Genomic DNA, 20177 nt, shown 5'->3' on the forward strand with positions numbered 1-20177 from the left:
AAATGTAAGTGTATTTTCCGCCTTCGCAATTTTTGGAGGAGAGGTGGAAACATTTTGTTTTGGTGTTTCACTCACAGAGTCCCTGAACAGACCTTATCAGATAGTTACTTAGAACACATAAAATTTTATATCTTACCTAAAAATTAAGAGAAATCCTTCACTGCAAGGGCATTATCTATAATCTACACACTTGAGAATATGCCAGACACTCTTCAGATTAAAAATGTATTCATCCAATCTGAACTAGGAATGTCCTGATCATGAGTTGGTCATATAGTTTGAGCTACTTGTTTATATCAGTTCTCTGACCTTGGCATCCAAACTTTAGTAGTTGATGAAGCTCTTTATACATAGCATAGGTCAATTTAAAAAGTGACCCTCTGGATTTCCTGCTCAAAAAAGGGCTGGATGTTCCACCTTCAGTATGTAAACTTTCACTTAATCTGCTTGTTTTCAAGACACTGCCATCATCCTCTAGTTGACCTGGTATAATAAAATGGTGGGTATTTCTCTTTTTTTAAAATTTTTATTATTATTTTTAAAATTTTATTTTTGGCCGCGTGGGTCTTCGTTGCTGCTTGCGGGCCCCCTCTAGTTGCGGCGAGCAGGGGCCACTCCTCATTGCGGTGCGCGGGCTTCCCACTGTGGTGGCGTCTCCCGTTGTGGAGCACTGGCTCTAGGCACGTGGGCTTCAGTAGTTGTGGCACACGGGCCCAGTAGTTGTGGCTCGCAGGCTCCAGAGCACAGGCTCAGCAGTTGTGGCACATGGGCCTAGTTGCTCCGCGGCATGTGGGATCCTCCCGGACCATGGCTCGAACCCGTGTCCCCGGCACCGGCAGGCGGACTCTTAATCACTGCTCCACCAAGGAAGTCCCTAAAATGGTCGGTATTTCTGAAACACTGCCTCCCTGAGTCTTGGACATTTACCCCTCAAATACTCCTCTTCAGTACTGGTCTTTAAAGAGAGCCCCTGTGTGTGTTCTGAGTTGATTGTCTCTGGTCCACTCACCACTAAAGTCCTGACAGGTATTTTAAGTGGATCGGCCTTCCCCTGATTTCTAATCAAAGGTGGACTTCCACTCTTCTGCCATTAGCTTCATAGGAACCATGGAAACTGTCCTTGGTTTTCATTGAAGCATTTAGGGTAGTTCCAGCAAGCCCCTGAACTTCTGTCCTAGCTATTGCCTGGACTGCTGTCTTTTCTGTATCATTTTCTGAAATAAGGTACTAATTGTGTTGCTCAGGTAGAACTTTTTTTTCATTCCTTTTACTAGGGTTAAGGATTTGACCTGTCCCATCTATTGTTCTTCATCCTTCTGAGATAAAAACCTCGGGGGTTGCTAGGCATATTGTCGTGTTGTTATAGAGCCGCTGTCCACTCAGACCTCGTACATGACCTGGTAAACTGTTCACCCAGCTGCTGCCTCTCTGAGGTACCTACTCTCTTCCAGCTTCTCTGAAGCATGTTCTGGCCAGGACTACAAGACAATGCTTCTGAACGTCGCCTAAGATTATTCCAGGAGAAGCTCGATTTAACATAACTCATTGTTTCTACAAGAGGCCAAACACTTCCTCTTTCTGCCTGGCCAATATATGAGTCCATTTGCCAGAGAATATACCTATGCTTTGTCTATAGGTGCTATTTTATACTAGATATTGCCCACACTGATCATCTTTCTAGGAAGATGGCCAGCCTTCCTAGAAAGTAATAGAGGAAATATCTCTTTTCTGTGCTGGACAAGATTCCATCTTCTCCCACGTCTGTCTGCCGTTGTCCCCTCTGATTGGCATTGCCACCATTTTTCCAGGCACTTTGATTCTCAGCCTGGCATAGATACTGCTTACCCCCTCTTGGATTACACAATACCACTAATATCCTGGAGGCCTCCAACGACAAGCAGTGTGGAGGGGAAGTGGGAAAGAAGGACCAATTCCATGTTCCTTTTTGTGTGTTTTACTCAATTACAGGAATCCCAAATCAGTGGGCCTGTATTTGAATATTTCACAGTTCTTTTAGGCTTTACTTTCAGCATCTTTCTTCCCCAGGACCAACATGGACATCCATGGCAGTGGACTTGGGATGACTTGAGTGACAGATGCCAAGCTATGTTTACAGTAATACCTTCCTTCTGTAACTAGGCTCAGTAACTAGGGGATTCTGTTGTGCTACATCTCTTCCTCCCTTAAGATGGGGTTTGCTCTCACAAGAAGACAAACAGGTGAACCTCTCTCTTTCACTGGACTTGCGCAAACATGTCAGAACACGAGCTGGGAGCCCTCCACCACAGCTGTTTCCAACAGCTTGTACACTTCTTTTCCTTTGATCATATTGGGCCTAGATTACTGTTATCCCAAAAGCTTGCCAAGATTGAGTTACAGCCTGATTGTCTCAAAACACAAACTTAGAATTGGTTGACAAGACCAGTACCCGGGGGGCATCACTAGTTTGAATGAATAGTTCCAGGAACCTCTAGTCTCCCTGGACAGTGTCCCCTGATGGAGGCCAGAGTGTTTATTGGATTCCATGATTATTGTACTCATGGCATTTTAGATTTTGTTAGAATTTTAGGGAATTGTCACTCGATACAAAGTAGAGAACTGCACATAGTAATGTATGTTGAATGGAGATTCTGAAAATTTTCATTTAAAGACCACAGTGTCTAACATTACAGAAACTCAAATGTGTGTTGCATGGATGAACAAAAGCCAAAATGCTGTGCCTCATCAATTGCTATTCAGAAATTAAAACAAAGTTTAAATGTAATCTTATTTTTCTGTAGTGTGTTCAGTCATACTATATTTATGAAATATCTCAAAGACTTCTAAGTCTCATTTTGTCAGTACAATAAGGGGATCCAGATTTATCTTAATTAAGATTAGTTTGTTTCAAGGCAACAGATATTTTTGGGCCTTGGGAAACATTACTGGAGCACAAACGTTTTTGAGTTATTCCAGTTTTAACTGTCAACCCAACAAGTAGGTGTTTAACTGAAAACCAAACACTTCTGACGTTACTGTGGTCTCGCTGTGGCGCTGGGAAGACAGAAGTACTTGAGAAAGACAGAAGTACTTGAGAAAGACAGAAGAAAGATGAACATACCTTCTGCCCTCAGTGAACTCTCAACCCAGTTTGGGCAAATGATGCCGAAATCCAAACGAAAGATTGTGGAAACAAAATAAAACAATATATGAAGCATGTGGTATCCATAAAGTATTTCTGGTGGCCAAAACTTAAAGGTCAACAGAAAGGTTTTAGAGGAGCAGTCCATCAGCAATGCTTGGGTTTCTGTCTGTGGGTCAGTATTTCTAGAGACGCTTGTGTCCATCAAAGGCTTTCGTGTGGCTTCCTCCTTAGTGCATATCCAGCTTTGCTGCGGTGTAGACAGCCTGGGGAACGTGAAAAATGCCCTTTCTCCTGCACGATGGTGTTATTTCCTTCCTTTCAGGAATGGCTCATAACTCACAGGAGGTGTGAGTTCTGAATGATCGTGCTTTTCATCTCCCTGGAATTGGGCCAGACTGTAGATAAAGCGTTTGATATGTCAGCAGTAGGCTTGTAACAGCTTTGACTACTTACACGATGATGAAAGGTTGAACTTTGATAAAAATGGCAAGAAAAGGAAAAGGGCTCGTTTTCTTTCTTTCTTTTGCTGTTTTTTTTTTTCTTTGGACGGCAGTTGAGAAATGTCCTACCGGGGTGGTCTGGGAGGTCTCTGGGAATCTGAAACATCAGGAGGGTGTTCTCCTGTGGATTTGTTTGTTTATTTATTGATTGTTTCAGAGAGGGAACCCCCATGCTTGCCAGTAAGGCAGGGCCAGATTCTCAGGGCCCTTATCAGCAAGTCCTACCTCTTTGCTCACTGAGCCCTGGAAAGAGGCATCGCATCCTTCAGGGCAGATCACTTCTGCTCCAACTGTCCCTCAGCCTTCAGTACCTACCTGCAGACACCAAATGAACCAGGGCTGGCAAATCTGCTCTAATTCCCAGGGCTTTCTTTCCTTATCCCTCATGTTTCAGGGCATTTGCTCAGAGATCTCGGTCCTCTAGGGTGGTCTTACCTTCCTGCTTCTATAATTGACAAAGAAAGGAGTAAAATATTTGTGGAAACCCCCAACCAGTTGGAATTTGCCTCTAACAGTATCCCAGTCTTATCAGTGATTTGTGTGTCTGCCTGCGTGGAAAGCTGCGTTTGGGGAAGAGGAAGAAGTTTGAAATTTGCTTTTTCAACGCAGAAACATTAAAAACAAACAAAACAAACAAAGCCCTGCCATTCAGCTAAGTGACAAGAAAGAGCTAAGAACAAGGACTCAAAGAGGAAGACATGAATTTTACCTTTAAATATGAGGCTGAAGCAAACACAAAACGGAAACCCCCTTTGAAAACGGTGTTAGTGAAGAAATAATAAACACATTTACGTCACCTATTTATTTATGACTCTAATATTTATTTCACAAAATTATGACCTTTGACTCTGCCTCCGTGGGCACTTGAAGTCCACTGCTGTCTCCACATCTGGGCTGGGCCTGCTCACCTGGGCAGCTGCTGAAAATAAGCCTTGAGCTGGCAGCAGGGGAGGCCTGGCTGTGGTACTGCACGACCCGCCACCCCCGCCCAGCCGAGACCATGCAGGGGTTTCTCTGTAATTCCCTGCAATATCTCTGAATAGGATGAACACAGTCAAGCTCTCTGGGAGTCATCTGTCTGGCCATCAGAGGACACTCAAGTTCCTGCAGGGCTCACTGGCATGGGCCAGAAGGTGACATGTCATAAAGTTTGGTGGGAACTTCAATTTAAGGGCCCTGAAGAGACCTGTCAGCAAACAGGGTGGATTTCCTCCTTCCTTAACACCCAAAAATTTGCTCCTGAAGATGTCCAGCAGCACTTAGGATCGCGGCCTGTGACAATAAGGAGAGAGTGAATAAGGTGAGAAAATCAAATTGTCTGGATTGAATGTCACCTTCTGAAAGGTAGAATGAAATAACTAGAGATGCGCATAGGAAGAAGAACAAACAGGAAGTGACGAACTTGTTCAGTCCAGCAATCGTATGACCGGGGTTTAAATTGTGATTCCTGGCTATCTTTTCCTTTTGGAAAAACTGGCTTGTTCAGTGAGGGAAAGGCTGATAGAACAGGTTATTATAGTGTGTTGTAGTGACATTAGACCTGAAATATTACATCTGGGACTGTACAGTGAAATTAAATGTCATTTCTTTAATAATAATTTTGTTAGGCAGAATAATGGCTCCCTGACTGCCAAGATGTCCACATCCTAATCCCCCAAACCTGTGACTGTCACATTATATGGCAAAAGGGATTTTGCAGATATGATTAAGTTAAGGTTTTTGATATGGGGAGATTATCCTGGATTATCTGGATGGGCCCTTTTTACAGGCGTCCTTATAAAAGGGAAGCAGGAGGGTCAGAGTCAGAGGAGATGTGGTAATGCAAGCAAGGGCCAGGGTCAGAGAGAGATTTGAAGACGCTACACTGACGCCTTTGGTGACGGAGAAAGGAGGCCATGAGCCAAGGAAGGCAGGCAGCGCCTAGAAGCCAGAAGACACGAGGAAACAGATTCTTCCCTAGAGTCTATAGACGGAATACAGCCCTGCCGACGCTTTGATTTTAGCCCAGTGAAATTGATTTCAGACTTCTGACCGCCAGAATTGTGAGATTATAAATGTGTGCTGTTTTAAGTCACTAAGTCTGCGTGGTGATTTGTTACAGCAGCAATAGGAAACCAAAACAACAATATGAACAACAATACCATTGGATTTAGAAACATTAATTGATGGGAAAAATAAAAGGAATTTGGCGCAGGCTGATTCTTAAAGCAGGTCTTGATTTTCTGACTGTGAAGAAAGAAAAAGGTTTTTGTTTTTATCAGCCCAGTGGGCACTTCTCAGGGGTCATTGTTTGCACAAGATTTTCATGGGACAAAATAAATATCTTGGCCAAGCTTTGCTGACATATCCTTGACTCTCTGTGTAGAATCGAAGTTGAGTTTTGTTTTATGACTTGGAAACAAAAACCCATGCATAGCATAATGTTCAGCTTCTCGGAGTAGAACGTCTCCAGGATCCGCACAGATGGTGATGATAAAGGCTGAGTCGGACTCAGCACAGATGCCTTGGAGAAGCACAATTCAACCCCATCCATCGCAGTCACCCATTCCTTCCCTCCTGCCCTCTTCCTCCACAAGCCTGAATAAAAGTGGCCTTCAGCTACCAGAGAGGTGAAATGGGGCCCGATTCTTCTCTCAGAGAGAACTCCTCCACCTGAAAAATGTTCTCCATCATTCAGAACACATGTCTTGATCACATGTTACAAGCTATGATGTGCATTAGCTGCTGGAGAAACTCACAAGAGAAATAAGCCTTAATCCCTGCTCGCTGGAAGCTCCTGTTAGTGAGGCATTTGCAAAATGCAGTGCCTTGGACAGCAGCATCCAACTCAGCTGGGAAAGTTATTAAAAATGCAGATTCCTGGACTGTGGCTTGCGAAAACATTGGTCTAGTGCAGTGGTTCTCAACTGGAATTGATTTTGTCCCCCAGGGACATTTGGCAGTGTCTGGAGACATTCCTGTTTATAACAACCAGGGGATGAAGGGAGATACTGGCATCTAGTGAATAGAGGCCAGGGATGTTGCTAAACATCCTACGATGCACACAATGGCCTCCTGAAACAAAGACTTATCTGACTCAAAACATCAATAATGCCAAAGTTGAAAAGCCATAGTCTAGTGGGTAAGTCTCACAACCTCCCACACAAATTATTATGCCCTGTGGTGTATACATATATGCCTGTGTAGTGTGTGTGTATCTATATATACCTTTCTCTCTCTCTCTCTCCCCCATTGTAGTGGGCTTATCACCCACTATAATTTGCAGGTGACATCTCTGCCTTTGTCACTCTACTTCTGCTCCCTCAGCCTCACAGCTCTCCTGCTGCCTCTCTTCTGCTTGGATTTCCTGTTCTGCACTGGCCAAGAACAGGGGAAGCCAAATACCAAGTCCTTTACCCCTGGAGTAATTGTCATGCTCCGCAACTTTACCAAAATAAATTTCCAGGTTGAAGAGAGGCATGGATAAGGACATCCATTTCTTTGGGGAAAGATTTTTGACCTAACTTGTAATTCAGAGTTGGTGCTCTGCTCACAAGTCACCTTTATACCACTGGCTATTATGATGTAAGAGTTATGGGTCACACATGAACTCTTTGTACCCAAGATGTATTTCTCCCCTACACTAACCCCTCCAGTTTTTCTCTCCCGTTTTCCCCATGTTTATCTAGAATCAATGGAGAAGTCCATTTTCTTCAAGCAGCTGCACATTGGGAAGAAAACTGCTCCAGAATGTGGTTGAGTGTAGCTGATTGGTTGTAACTGGTTAGCAATGCACTGCTGTGCTTCCCCCCCCCCCCCGCCTCCCATTAGGGACCCACACTCTGTTTCCCAGTCAAGGGATGAGTGCCATGTCACATGCTACAGAAAGGTTTCCAGCCCCCAATTCTCAGCAGCCCTCAGGGGTGGGAGAAGCATCCTGCATGCACATGGCTGTGGTTTTATCATCTTGCTCTCATCACTATATTCAGGAAGATAGATTTTTTTTTTATTATTACACAACAGAACTCTTGCTCTAGGGTAAACTTTGACACAGAGCAATTGTGTTCTTGACTAAATCAGCTAAAACAAAAATAAGAAAATAGACCTGGAACAAGTTTCATGTCTTTCTTTTAAAAACAGCTACTTTTGGAGAAGCACTCACATATGTAATTAGAACAAAGGACCACTTCTAAAGAACAAACTTGCCTTCTCAAGGAATGGCAAGTGGTGAAAATTGTAACTCACCAGTATGGTGGAAGTTGCAAGCTTGCCTTTTCTTGTTGGTCAGATGGGAATAGAGTCATTAGTCCCTATGCATTTTAACCATTTAGAAATTTTCAAACATTTGACAAAAGTACATGGGATACTAGGAATCCTACCAGCTTTACAAATTGAAGTTGAGTGTTGCTTTTTGAAGTATCAGCACCAACATTTAATTGGTACCCAAAATATTCAGAACCCAAGGAGATACAAAGGTAAGGGGATGCAGACAGCCCTGAACTCTGCCATCTGATCAGCACCCTGTAGTTAAAGTGCTCTGAAAAATTCATCTGGATTCTGGAGCTCATTCTGTGTGGCGGCTCTTCCTTTCATTCAACGAAGTTTTACTAAGATGGTTCCTTGAGCCTATTACTCTCTTGAAGGATATTAGGCTCAAAGGACTGGTTCCTGCCCATACCACAGTCTAGCTTAGAGGCAAAACCAATGTTGTCTCTCAGGGTTAAACGTTTATGTATGTGTCAAAAATACAGGAGTACAGATGAGAAAAGAAGAGGTATGGGAAGATGGAGGAGGTTACTGGGAAATGAAGGCATCTAGAAGACTTCACAGATGAGAAGAGGTGTGAAATAGACCTTGAGTGAAGCCCGATTTCCATAGGGGTTAATGATGGGGGGAGAGAGGAAAAGAGGCATGTAGAAAGAAGATAGAAGGCATAAGATGTGCTTGGGGACAGGAAAGAAACAAGATACACAGGAACCCTCTCTCTATGTTGGTGTTGGGAGGAAAGGAGATGGGAGAGAAGATTATGGGGTATCTTGACAAAGTAGCCTAACTGCAGTAACAAAGAACTAATGCATCTGCGTGTTTTAACACAATAAAATTTATTTCTTGCTCATTTAACAGTTCCTTGCACGTGTTTAGTGGGTAGATTTCCATATGGTGACTCAGAGAAGCAGGCTCTTTCACTTTGTTGCAAGGTTCTTGCTGTTCCCACCACTCAGCTGGCTCTCCTTCCAGTAGGGAGAGAAAGTGAGAGCATGGTGCTTTGAACGGGAAAGATTTTTATGAGTCAGGCCTGGAAGTGTTCTACATTATTCCCATCTACCTCCCATTGACCACCCCTAGCTGCAAGGGAGTCTGAGGAATGTAGATGGGCTCTGTGTCAGGAGAAAAAGGATTCTACACACACATACTCGCTTCTACATTGACTTTTAGCTTAAGTGGGCTGAACTTCCTCCTGAATGCAGTGGTAAGTCATCCTCCACCTTAGCATGGGGGCACGCTCCATAAAGAATGATTTTTGTGTGTTATATTCACTGCTGTATCCCCAACATATGGTAGACCTTGAATAAATCTTCAATCAAAGAATGAAACAATGATTGGATGCTGGAAAGGAGTCTTGGAGATATTGAACCTCCCAGGATGGTTTAGTGCAAGAGAGTTGAGGCAGGGAAGCCAATTAGAAAGCGATGGCAATAATCTGATAGAGCCTGAGTTAGTGCGGTTACAATAGGAATTAGTACATTTTTAGAACCAGAAATATTTATTTCTGCTCTTTTAACTTTCTTAGTTTACAGCAGAACCCCGGCTTATAGTTTAACCAGAGTCCCTGCTGAGTTGAAATCACAGAAGCAGGTTGTGAGCCGAAAGGGCCTGGGACTTTCTTTGGAGGTATTAATTGGAATGCAGCCTTGGGACTTGGGCTATGCTACAATACTGCAACCCAAACAAAATAAAACCTGACCAAACCAGCAAACCCAGATTGGAGTTCAAGTTACTTTAACAGACTCTTGGGAAACACAAACTGCAGTTGTATTATGTATGCAAAATTCGCTCTTTGACCTTATTGTAAGGAAAATTACTGGAGTACACACAGTCTTTGGCCAGCTTTCTAGTGTGTTGGACAAGTTAACGGCTATGCAGTTATGCAATATTTTTCTTAAATTTTAATTTTAAAATATGCTTGAAAAATAGATGCTTATCCAACAAGAACAGAGAATATCCATGAAAAGAATACGTTCTCTGTGCACCTAAGAGAAGCTGACACCCAGGCAACCTCGTGTGTCCTGAGGCCTCATGATTTTAGGAAGTTGCTGGCAGATGAACTTCTTTGAAATTAAAAGCTAAAGAGAGCATTCTGTCCTCCCTCTAGATTTGACTTTTGTGGTTTATATATAAGCTGGGGCAGACCTCACAGTATGACCTAGACTCAGGTTATGCACCTCTGAAGTCTGGTGAAAGGCCAGACTTCAGGATTATGCAGAGTTGAGTGAGGAACCTCACTGAGAACAGCCAGGGATTCCTAGGAGATTTTTAGCGATTCTTGCTGATCTGGAAATAATGTAGAAACAACAGAAGAGCTTTTTGTGGTATTTTCGTGTGTTTTCTATTGGTTTGGGGAAGAAGCCAACATTAAAGTGGCTTAAAAATAATAAATATTTAAAAAGACATAACGTGCCCTACCCTTTTCATCCATTCCTACCAAAAAATAAACTGTCGTAATGAAAATGGCAGGAACAGGAAGGGAAAGCAGAAACAACAGGCGACAGTAGCATGCTAGAATGGGAAGGATCCAGACGGCTAATGTCTGGTGTTAATACAGAAAGTGCTGGAGAAGGTGTGAGGAAACGCCACGAGGGAATCTTTCCCTTGCGAGGCCCAGGACTCTTTGAAGCGTGAGCTCCTCATTTCCTGAGGTCTCTCGAGATAAAAATTCCAGGCTTGAGACAATGGGTACTTTTTAGGGTCTACTAGTTTGGTTTCTAGCTCAAATCCTACAGAAGCCAATTCATTGACATTCCATTTGCCTAGTGATCTATCTACCAAATTTACTGATTTTTCTAAAGAAAAAACCTTAATTATTCCCAAATTTGATAGCAATTCATATTGCACAGGATAGTTTTCACATGAGCCTTGCAAAGTTATTGGATGTAAATTGACTGGAAAGCACTTTTTTTTTTTTCTGCTCCAGCTTTCTGAAGATTCAGTTACAAGTTGCTGAGGCTGGAAAAACAGGCGTCCCTGCTGAGGAATAGGGAAGGGGGAGTTGGTATGCTCATCTTCACATCCTGGAGAGGCGAGAGATGCTGACGGGCAGAGAAGGAGGGATGCTGAGGCAGAGAAGAAAGGAATGGGTGTCAGAGGTGATAGATGCTGGAGGACAGAAAGGGTCAAGGATGAGGGGCAGGGAAAGATTTGAAGGCTCTAGAACATCTTCCAAGGCTGTTGAAGCTCTGCCAGTCCTTCTAATATCGATAATCATAAACCTTATACTTACTTAATCAAAACAGGTTTGGTTAGCTGGGCGACTTCAGTGGAATGGTTCTTCTGAACATTGGCTTTCAGTATATCCGTTTTCAGCAGATTGGCTAACTTCCCCAAATCCGAGCCTTGCTGAGCCACTCTAGCAACACCTTTAAGGTGTGGCCAAAAGGGAAGCCTTCATGGAGGAAGCTATCAGCAGGACAGAAGAGGACACATCTCAGTAAAACCCCAATAGTTGCTTTGTTGCATTGGGCTTGGAAAGAGAGCCCAACTTGTTTGGGTTTGCCCAAGACTTTCCTGGTTTTAGTATTGAAAGCCTTAAATCTCAGGCAAACTGAGATGGTTGGCTGGTCTTAAGAGGGAAGAAGATAAAGAAAGGTGGTGGTGACTGGGGAGAGGTGATGCTGTAGCCATCTCGTTAGGGGTGGTCGGTCTTCTCACGGGTATCATTCATGGCGCTTACAGGGAAGATCAAAGGATGCCTCGGGACAATTGCACAGATCTGAGCAGTCACCCCAGCGACCCAGCACCAGGAAAGGCCTAGGTTTGTTCCAGATATCATGGTTAGACAATATATATATGCAAGTACTTTTCTAAATGTGCTTTTTTCTCTTTCTCTTTTCTTCAGGGAGGCAGGACACAGTGCGTGAGAGAAGTCTGTCCCATTCTCTCCTGTCCTCAGCACCTTAGCCACATTCCCCCAGGACAGTGCTGCCCCAAATGTTTGGGTGAGTGACTGTTTTCGGGTCAAAGAACAATGTAATTTATTCTTGGAGTTTCTGCTGAGAGTCCTCATCCACTTTGTTATCTTGAGGTTCTCAAATTGTGCTATTTCGTGGCTTCTTAGAGACAATGCCTTCTTCTGATTACCCGAGTGTAAGGTGTGCACAGGGTTTGTCTCTCTTCTGGGCTTCCACAGAGCTTTCTTTTCTCTTGTCTTCCCATGTATCTGTAAACCCGGTACACTAGACAACCTGGGATAATAGCCCCTTGTGGGGAGAACAGTATTGAAGAAACCATCTTTAATTGGACATATGATGATTAGTAGGAATATATTTTTGTGGGGAGAACAGTATTGGGAAACAGTCTTTAACTGGGCATCTGACACTTAGTAGGAATGTATTTTAAAGGCATGTGAAGTAAACACACATGGAGGAATATAGTGTAATTGGGTTGGCCAAAAAGTTCGTTTGGTTTTTTCCATATGATGGCTCTAGTAGTGCTTAGTTGTCTTTAACTTCATTCGAAAAATTTTGTTAGATTTTATTGTGACAGCTGTCATATCAGCGTGCATTAAAAAAAAAAACTTATCAAAATTGGTGAATTTTTGTATAGCCATTTTAATATTGAAGATGGAAGAAAAAAGCAACATTTTTGGCATATTATGCTTTATTATTTCAAAAAAGGTAAAAACACAACTGAAACGCAAAAAAAGATTTGTGCAGTGTATGGAGAAAGTGCTGTAACATGAACGTGTCAAAAGTGGTTTGCGAAGTTTTGTGCTGGAGATGTCTTGCTGGACGATGCTTCACGGTAGGGTAGACCAGTTGAAGTTGATAGCGATCAAACTGAGAAATTGAGAACAATCAATGTTATACCATGCGGGAGGCAGACGACATACTCAAAATATCCAAATCAAGCGCTGAAAATCATTTGCACAGCTTGGTTATGTGCATCGCTTTGATGTTTGGGTTCCACATAAGGTAGGTGAAAAAAACCTTCTTGACTGTATTTCCTCATGTGATTCTCTACTTAAATGTAACGAAAATGTTCCATTTTTAAAACAAATTGTGACGGGCAATGAAAAGTGGATACTGTACAATAATGTGGGATGGAAGAGATCGTGGGGCAAGCGAAATGAACCACAACCAACCACACCAAAGGCTGGTTTTCATCCAAAGAAGGTGATGAAGGTTATGTATATGGTGAGATTGGAAGGGAGTGCTCTATTATGAGCTCCTTCCGCAAAACCAACGGTTAATTCCAACAAGTACTACTCCCAGTTAGACCAACTGAAAGCAGCACTCGGCGAAAAGCGTCTGGAATTAGTCAACAGAAAACGCATAATCTTCCATCAGGATAATGCAAGACCGCATGTTTCTTTGATGACCAGGCAAAAACTGTTACAGCTTGGCTGGGAAGTTCTGATTCATCCACTGTATTCACCAGACATTGCATCTTCAGATTTCCATTTATTTCAGTCTTTACAGAATTCCCTTAATGGAAAAAATTTCAGCTCCCTGGAAGACACCTGGAACAGTTCTTTGCTCAAAAAGATTAAAAGTTTTGGGAAGATGGAATTATGAAGTTGCCTGAAAAATGGCAGAAGGTAGTGGAACAAAATGGTGAATACGTTGTTCAATAAAGTTCTTGGTGAAAATGAAAAATGTGTCTTTTATTTTTACTTAAAAACCGAAGGAACTTTTTGGCCAACCCAATACTTTTAGAGGCAAAAACAAGCAGGAGGATAACATGCCCAGAACGAGAGGTTTGGGAGGGAATAATGAATAATAGTCAATAAAAAAGGAGGATTAGCTATTTCTTTTTGAGCAATTACTATGTGCTAGGCACCATGGAAAACACTGTATATACTTTTTCTCATTTAATTTTCTCAAGAGGCTGTGACATACAGGTGCTAAGTATAGAATTCTGATGTGTAATATAGGTGCCATTCTTAGTTTTATTGTACTGAGAAGGAAGTAGATTCCTAGGAGGTAGCACAGCTAGTGAGCTATGAAGTTGACACCTGAACATGAGTCTCTGTGATTCTTGAGCCCACAGTTACTTTAACCTGCTGCCACTCAGCTTCCCTGGTGACATGGAGAGCAGCACGAATGTTACCAACTGAAAGGAGACAACCCATGATAAGAGTCTCCAGAGCATGAGACTCTTTGGCTTTTGTTTAATCTTTATGTCAGCTTCTTCCGTGTGATCCTTAGGTCCTTGAGTTAGTTGAGGTCAGACTCTTTAAGATTCAAATAAAAGTAGCTTGATCCATCACATGAATACAATAGAATATCCAGCATCCCCGCCAGAATCTCCAGGGATCCTTGGGGGATGGCTTATATTTTCTCTAGTCACCACTGGCTTTGTGTTTCTGCTTCTGCTGTTTTCTCTCTCTTTGTTCCCTTTCTCTTTCCTCTATTCTCTCCTCCTCCTCCTCCTTTTCCTCCCCCTCCCCTCCTCCTTCTTTTTCAACATCATTTTGTCCTTTCAGGGACAACCCCCCTCTAGTCTTTTCACATTCTGTCGTTCTATTGAGTCAAGGCTTGCGTAGCAGATTTCACTGAAGGTTTACCGTCAGTGGGGGTGATTACTTTTCAGGGAAGCACAGTGAATAACATAAAATGAACTATTAAGCTCCCTTTGTTCTTAAAAGGTCTTAGCTATTTTGCCTTCAGGAAAATTTCACTGTTTGCCTCTTTTGTTTGGGCTCCAGTCTCCTTTTCTTACTGTCCACACTTTTTCCTTGAATATCTGTCTTTTCTTTTATAGCTTGCTTTCCCCAATTCCAAAACATCTGCTGATTTATTTTCCTCCTTCCCAGCTTATCATGGCCATACCTTGAAGCCTTATCTTTCTACAACCAAATTGGCAAACAAAAGTATCTTGTTAAACTAAGGCAGATTTCTCCTCTTTGGAGGATTCTACTGCTAATTCTTCATCTAACAATGTTTGCCTTCCTGCTGTGTATACACACACACACACACACACACACACACACACAGAGAGACACCCCTACTTTTAAAGTAAATACAAAGGTATTCTAAGAACAAAGCAGAATTGTTTAGACAAGGCTGACTAAAGGCATTTCCACTGATTTGTGTGCTTCTTGGGTTGCCAGCGTGTTCTTGTGCCCCTGGGATAGAATTAGCCAGTTCACTGTCGTTGAAATTCTCATGCTGTGGGTCATGGTGGAAGCAGTGTCCTGTCTAATTGGGAAAGTCATCACAGAGGAGGTGTCGTTTGGGGCCTGGTCTTGAAGATAAGTAGGCTTGATTAATGCTTTGAAGCTGGTATCGTGGATATGCTGAGTCAAGTCAGAGGTTTCTCACATGAACAATGGCTGTTGTATTGAATGCAGATTTTTCTGTCTGTTCGTGGTCATAAGACAGACTATAAAAGGAACGTCAAGGGCTTCCCTGGTGGCGCAGTGGTTGGGAGTCTGCCTGCCAATGCAGGGGACACGGGTTCGAGCCCTGGTCTGGGAAGATCCCACATGCTGCGGAGCCACAACTAGGCCCGTGAGCCACAACTACTGAGCCTGCGCGTCTGGAGCCTGTGCTCCACAACAAGAGAGGCCACGACAGTGAGAGGCCCGCGCACCGCGATGAAGAGTGGCCCCCACTCGCCGCAACTAGAGAAAGCCCTCGTACAGAAACGAAGACCCAACACAGCCATAAATAAATAAATAAATAAATAAATTTAAAAAAAAAAAAAAAAAAAAGGAACGTCAAGTCTTAGGAAACTCGAAAGTCATAATTCTTCCAAATGAGACCTTTTACAGTTGGGCTAAGCCCCAGCAGAGCAATGTGGAAATGGCTTAAATTAGGCTGTGCATAGAGTCTCTGAACCGTTCTTTTGAATGTTTTATCTTATTTTGAGCCATGATGACTTTGGGATTAAAGTAAGATTGTATGTTTTTTGAAAGTAAAAAGAAACATACCCACACAACAGAAGACAGAAAGGAAAAAAAAGGAGACACAGGGATGCTTACTGGATGTTGAAATCTTAGACTAATTAGACTTTTGGCTTGTTGGACACTGATTTGCTGTTCAATTCTCCCTTGACCAAGATTCATTCACACAACATACCTCTGCCTTTTGTATGACAACATTCTTTTCCTCTCTTTTCTCATTTTCAACGATAGCCTCATCAGAGGTTTGTGTACACAGAGTACCCAGTGCACCTCTTATTTATTTATTTGTTTTTGGCTGCGCTGAGCCGCATGCGGGATCTTAGTTCCCCGACCAGGGATTGAACCCGTGCGTGCTCCCTGCAGTGGAAATGTGGAGTCTTAACCACTGGACCTCTGGGGAAGTCCCCCAGTGCACCTCTTAGGGTGACACAGCCCAGGATCATATTTGAATTATACCACCTCTAATAATGATAACACTTATCATCTGCCACCTATTGGGTGTGTTTAATGAGTACCAGGCTCCGTGCTAAGAGCTTTACACCAATATTTTTAGGTAAAATTTACATTTTCTAGAGGGATAATTCAAGCCATTGGTCACATTTGTTCAGGGGGATAAACTCGTTGAAGAGTCTTTTTGTTCAGCAGTCTACTGATGTATCAATCCACCAGTCCAACCATCTATAAAAGATAGGAAAAAGGCAAACCAGGTTATCACAATTTGAAAAAAATACTCAGTTGACGCCGAGCTATTTTCAATTCTTAAAAGACAGAAATATCTCTCTGATTTGAGCAATTCTAATTCTGAGAATAGCATTTAGCATGTGCTTATAGGTATTTCAGCATTTCATTGGGCCTCCTAATAAATAGAGATTGCTTTTAACCTTTTTACAGGAAGAGTGTGGGTATAAATCTGATGAGTGATGATTAATCTTTGACTTCTCAACTTAGTCCTTAATTGAAGTAATATTTCAGGGATGTTTTATGTGATCCAGGGAGTAGAGACTCAAATACTGAAAGAAAGGAGGATATTGGATTGTACCCTTTATTTGGGGTTGCTTTTTTGGTCCTTTGGGTCACCAATCAAATCCTCACATCAGGGAAAACCAAGGTAATTCTACAAGCGGTGTGATGCCTGTGGAAGGTTGGACCCTGGGGGAGTTGGAGTCTGCCTCTATGTGCTCTTTGAGTTAGCGTCACCCTTTATGCCAATGGACTTACCATTTCTTTAACTGAGATGCTATCTCATTAGTTCTTTTTGCTCATCCGAGTCCTTCCTGGGATATCTTGACTTCTCCTGCCTCTTCCCTGCCAATACCCACTTTCTGGATAGTTTTATTTATTCTTTAAGATACCGCTCAGGCATCACATCCTCCAAGAAGTCTTCTTTGTCCTCCCTGTCCCCACAGTTCCCAGATTGGCTTCTTTCCAGAGCTGACCATCTTGCCGTATTGACATCATCTTTTGTGGGTTTATTTCCCCAGTAGACTGAGCTCTATCAGGATAGGATGTCTTAGTCATCCTGCTTCACTATGATGAACTCATAATAAAGATTTGTTGAACTTAAAGGATTCAGTGTGGAATTAAAGTCTCTTTAGCAGAAACTCTCTAAAGTCATGACTCCTGGGGATCCCCTGGGAACATCTGACCCAAGGCTCTGTTTTTGTGCACCAAAATAGCTGGTCTTGTGAGAATGTTTAACAATCCTGTGATGTAATTGCTGATGATGAAGTGGGACATACCTGGCCTCTGTCTTGCTAACACTATGCCATTGCTTCCCTCTAGGTCAGAGGAAAGTATTTGACCTCCCGTTTGGAAGCTGCCTCTTTCGAAGTGATGTTTATGACAATGGATCCTCTTTTCTCTATGATACCTGCACTGCATGTACCTGCAGGGTAAGGTGGTTCTGAGGGGCTGTGGTCCAACACTGATAGCATTTTTGGTTTTTAGTGTTAACATAGCCAAACATGATAATGTGTTATTTATGGGAAGGAGGCATTATTGATGTCACTTTACGAGTAAAATCATACTTCAAGGTCACAAGAATGTTCAAACATAAGACCCAAATTACAACTCACTGTCATCTTCCCAGGACCAATAAGTTAGCTCCTGGTGGTGAGAATTAAACTCTTAGCAGCTGTCCTTCCTGAAGGACTTTCTAAAAAATCAGACAAATGCACGTGGCAATGTTCTCTGGCTCTAATTATTCAAGATGAGTTCTCTGATACACTTGGCAATAAAAATGGCTTTAATCACATTCAAGAGAAAAGAAAGGCATGGATTCACAGTTTATCATAAAAATAAACCTGGTAGCTTGGGAAGAGAGTATTTATGTGTTGTTCGTTGTACCATTTCTTACTTGAGTCATTGTACACTTTTCTCAAAAGGCAACCACAAGTCTAGTGACTGGTAAAGAAAGAATTCCACAGCTTCAGAAATTTAAAGGGATACACATCCCACGTTTCTAGACTATGTTTATGTGGTGATTTATTTCTGAAACCGAGAAAATCATTTATATGGAGGACTTCAGGATCATTCATTAGTGAGTTAACCCAAACATCTATGTGACACGAGTTTAGAATAATACATTTTGGTGGTGATAGTTGCTGTTTTGTTTTTAATAGCCAGAGGGCTATAGAGGGAAAGAGGAGCTTTTCTCAATGTCAGCTATGAGTCAGTAGCTGGGATTAGAGTTCAGAAGTTCCTGATTACTCGAGGCATGCTTTGTTAAGTAGCATGCACTCCTTCAGGGAGGTGGCCCAGTAGGGTCTGAACTGTCTGTTCCCTGGCACTGAACAGTGAGTAATTCTGAAGCCTGGGAATACCTTCCTGAGGCTCCGTCCTCTCTTCTGTGGTTTGTATTATCCTGTGCTAAACATATAGCCACTCCTTCCGCCTTGGCCTCCATCCTCAGGACTTCTCTTTCTCTCCAGGAATTTCACAGGTTATAGCTTCCTCTTGGGGATACTGAGCCTTTGATGAAACACATCACATTTCCAGTTCTCTTGATTACAGGAAAGCCAGGCATCCCAGGAATGGAAATTAGTTATGCTTGCAATATTTTGGGTCTCATTCTATTTTTTGTCTTTTTATTTTTGCAGACAAATTTTTTTTTTTTTAAATAAATTCATTTATTTATTTATTTTTGGGTCTTCGTTGCTGTGCGTGGGCTTTCTCTAGTTGCAGCGAGCAGGGGCTACTCTTCGTTGCGGTGCACGGGCTTCTCATTGCGGTGGCTTCTCTTGTTGCAGAGCACGGGCTCTAGGTACGTGGGCTTCAGTAGTTGTGGCACGCGGGCTCTAGAGCGCAGGCTCAGTAGTTGTGGCGCACGGGCTTAGTTGCTCCGCGGCATGTGGGATCTTCCCAGCCCAGGGCTCGAACCCGTGTCCCCTGTATTGGCAGGTGGATTCTTAACCACTGCACCACCAGGGAAGTCCCTTGGGTCTCATTCTTTAAGAGATTCTTTGAGAGATGATTAGGCAATATGTCCCAGTACTCAAAAGAAGTGTAACCGTTCCTTCAAGATGTTTTTATCAGAGTATGAGTTCACGGTCATTCCTGGGAAATTGGATGCTTGAAGAATCAGGCTGCAATCATTTGGGATGATCAGTATTGTTTTTTATCTGTTTAGAGCTTCCCTCTCCGGCATCCCCATCCAATGCCATGACAGGTACAAGAAATAGTTCTCTGAACACAGTATGGTTTCAGGTCTCCATGCCTTCAAATTTAAGGATTCTTCTGCCTGCCGTGTCCTCATCTTCTTTAAATTTGATTAGCAAACTCCTCTTCATCCACAGCAGCCTATCTCAGGTGTCACCTCCTTTAGTGAGGCTTTCCCGACCCACCTAGATTGGTAATTGTTCCATCTTCTCTACTACCCCTACACCTTTACTAGTTCTGTTTACCACATTATACTGCAGTCTTTGTTCAGATGGTTATCTCTCCTCTTCGTGAGTTCCTTGAAGACAGAAGCACATCCATCCATCTCTGTATTCTCATTGCTTAACCCAGTGCCAGGCAATGATCTAATGGGTACTGTGTGTGTGTTTGTGTGTGTGTGGGGGGGGTGGGTGTGTATTTAATGAAAGTTGGGAAATCTACCATGAAGTATGCATTATTCGAGAGCTAGTGAGTGCCCTTGCTTTTCAAACTTGAAATCAAGACATACAGTTTGACAAAGGGTTTTTTTTCCAATTTATGAGTTGACTTATAATTTCTATGCGCCAGGTACTGTGCCAAGTACTTTGCATATTTCATTTAAACTGCACAATAAACCTGAGAAGTAGGTATTATCATCTCCATTTTGAAGATGAGGAATCCGAGGCTCAGGGAGATGGATTTGCACAAGATAACACACTTAATAAATGAACTGGCATTCTACCCTAGTCTTGTTCAACTCTACATTCTATTCACTATATGATGTGGTTAGAACCTTAAAAATAAAGAATAATAA

General features: G+C 42.5%; 1 protein-coding gene across 4 annotated transcripts in view; it reads left to right on the plus strand.

Moving 5' to 3' along the window:
- The window catches only part of BMPER (BMP binding endothelial regulator), a 373674-nt gene that overhangs the window by 244992 nt on the left and 108505 nt on the right, over window positions 1-20177 (plus strand). For all 4 annotated transcript variants that reach the window (XM_061197906.1, XM_061197903.1, XM_061197904.1 and 1 more), the window contains exons 7-8: window positions 11717-11816; window positions 17510-17619. In XM_061197906.1, the coding sequence (XP_061053889.1) occupies window positions 11717-11816; window positions 17510-17619 (210 nt within the window). The remainder of the gene's footprint in view (window positions 1-11716; window positions 11817-17509; window positions 17620-20177) is intronic.

This window comes from Eubalaena glacialis, chromosome 8 (assembly GCF_028564815.1).
Source record: "Eubalaena glacialis isolate mEubGla1 chromosome 8, mEubGla1.1.hap2.+ XY, whole genome shotgun sequence".
Lineage (NCBI taxonomy): Eukaryota > Metazoa > Chordata > Mammalia > Artiodactyla > Balaenidae > Eubalaena > Eubalaena glacialis.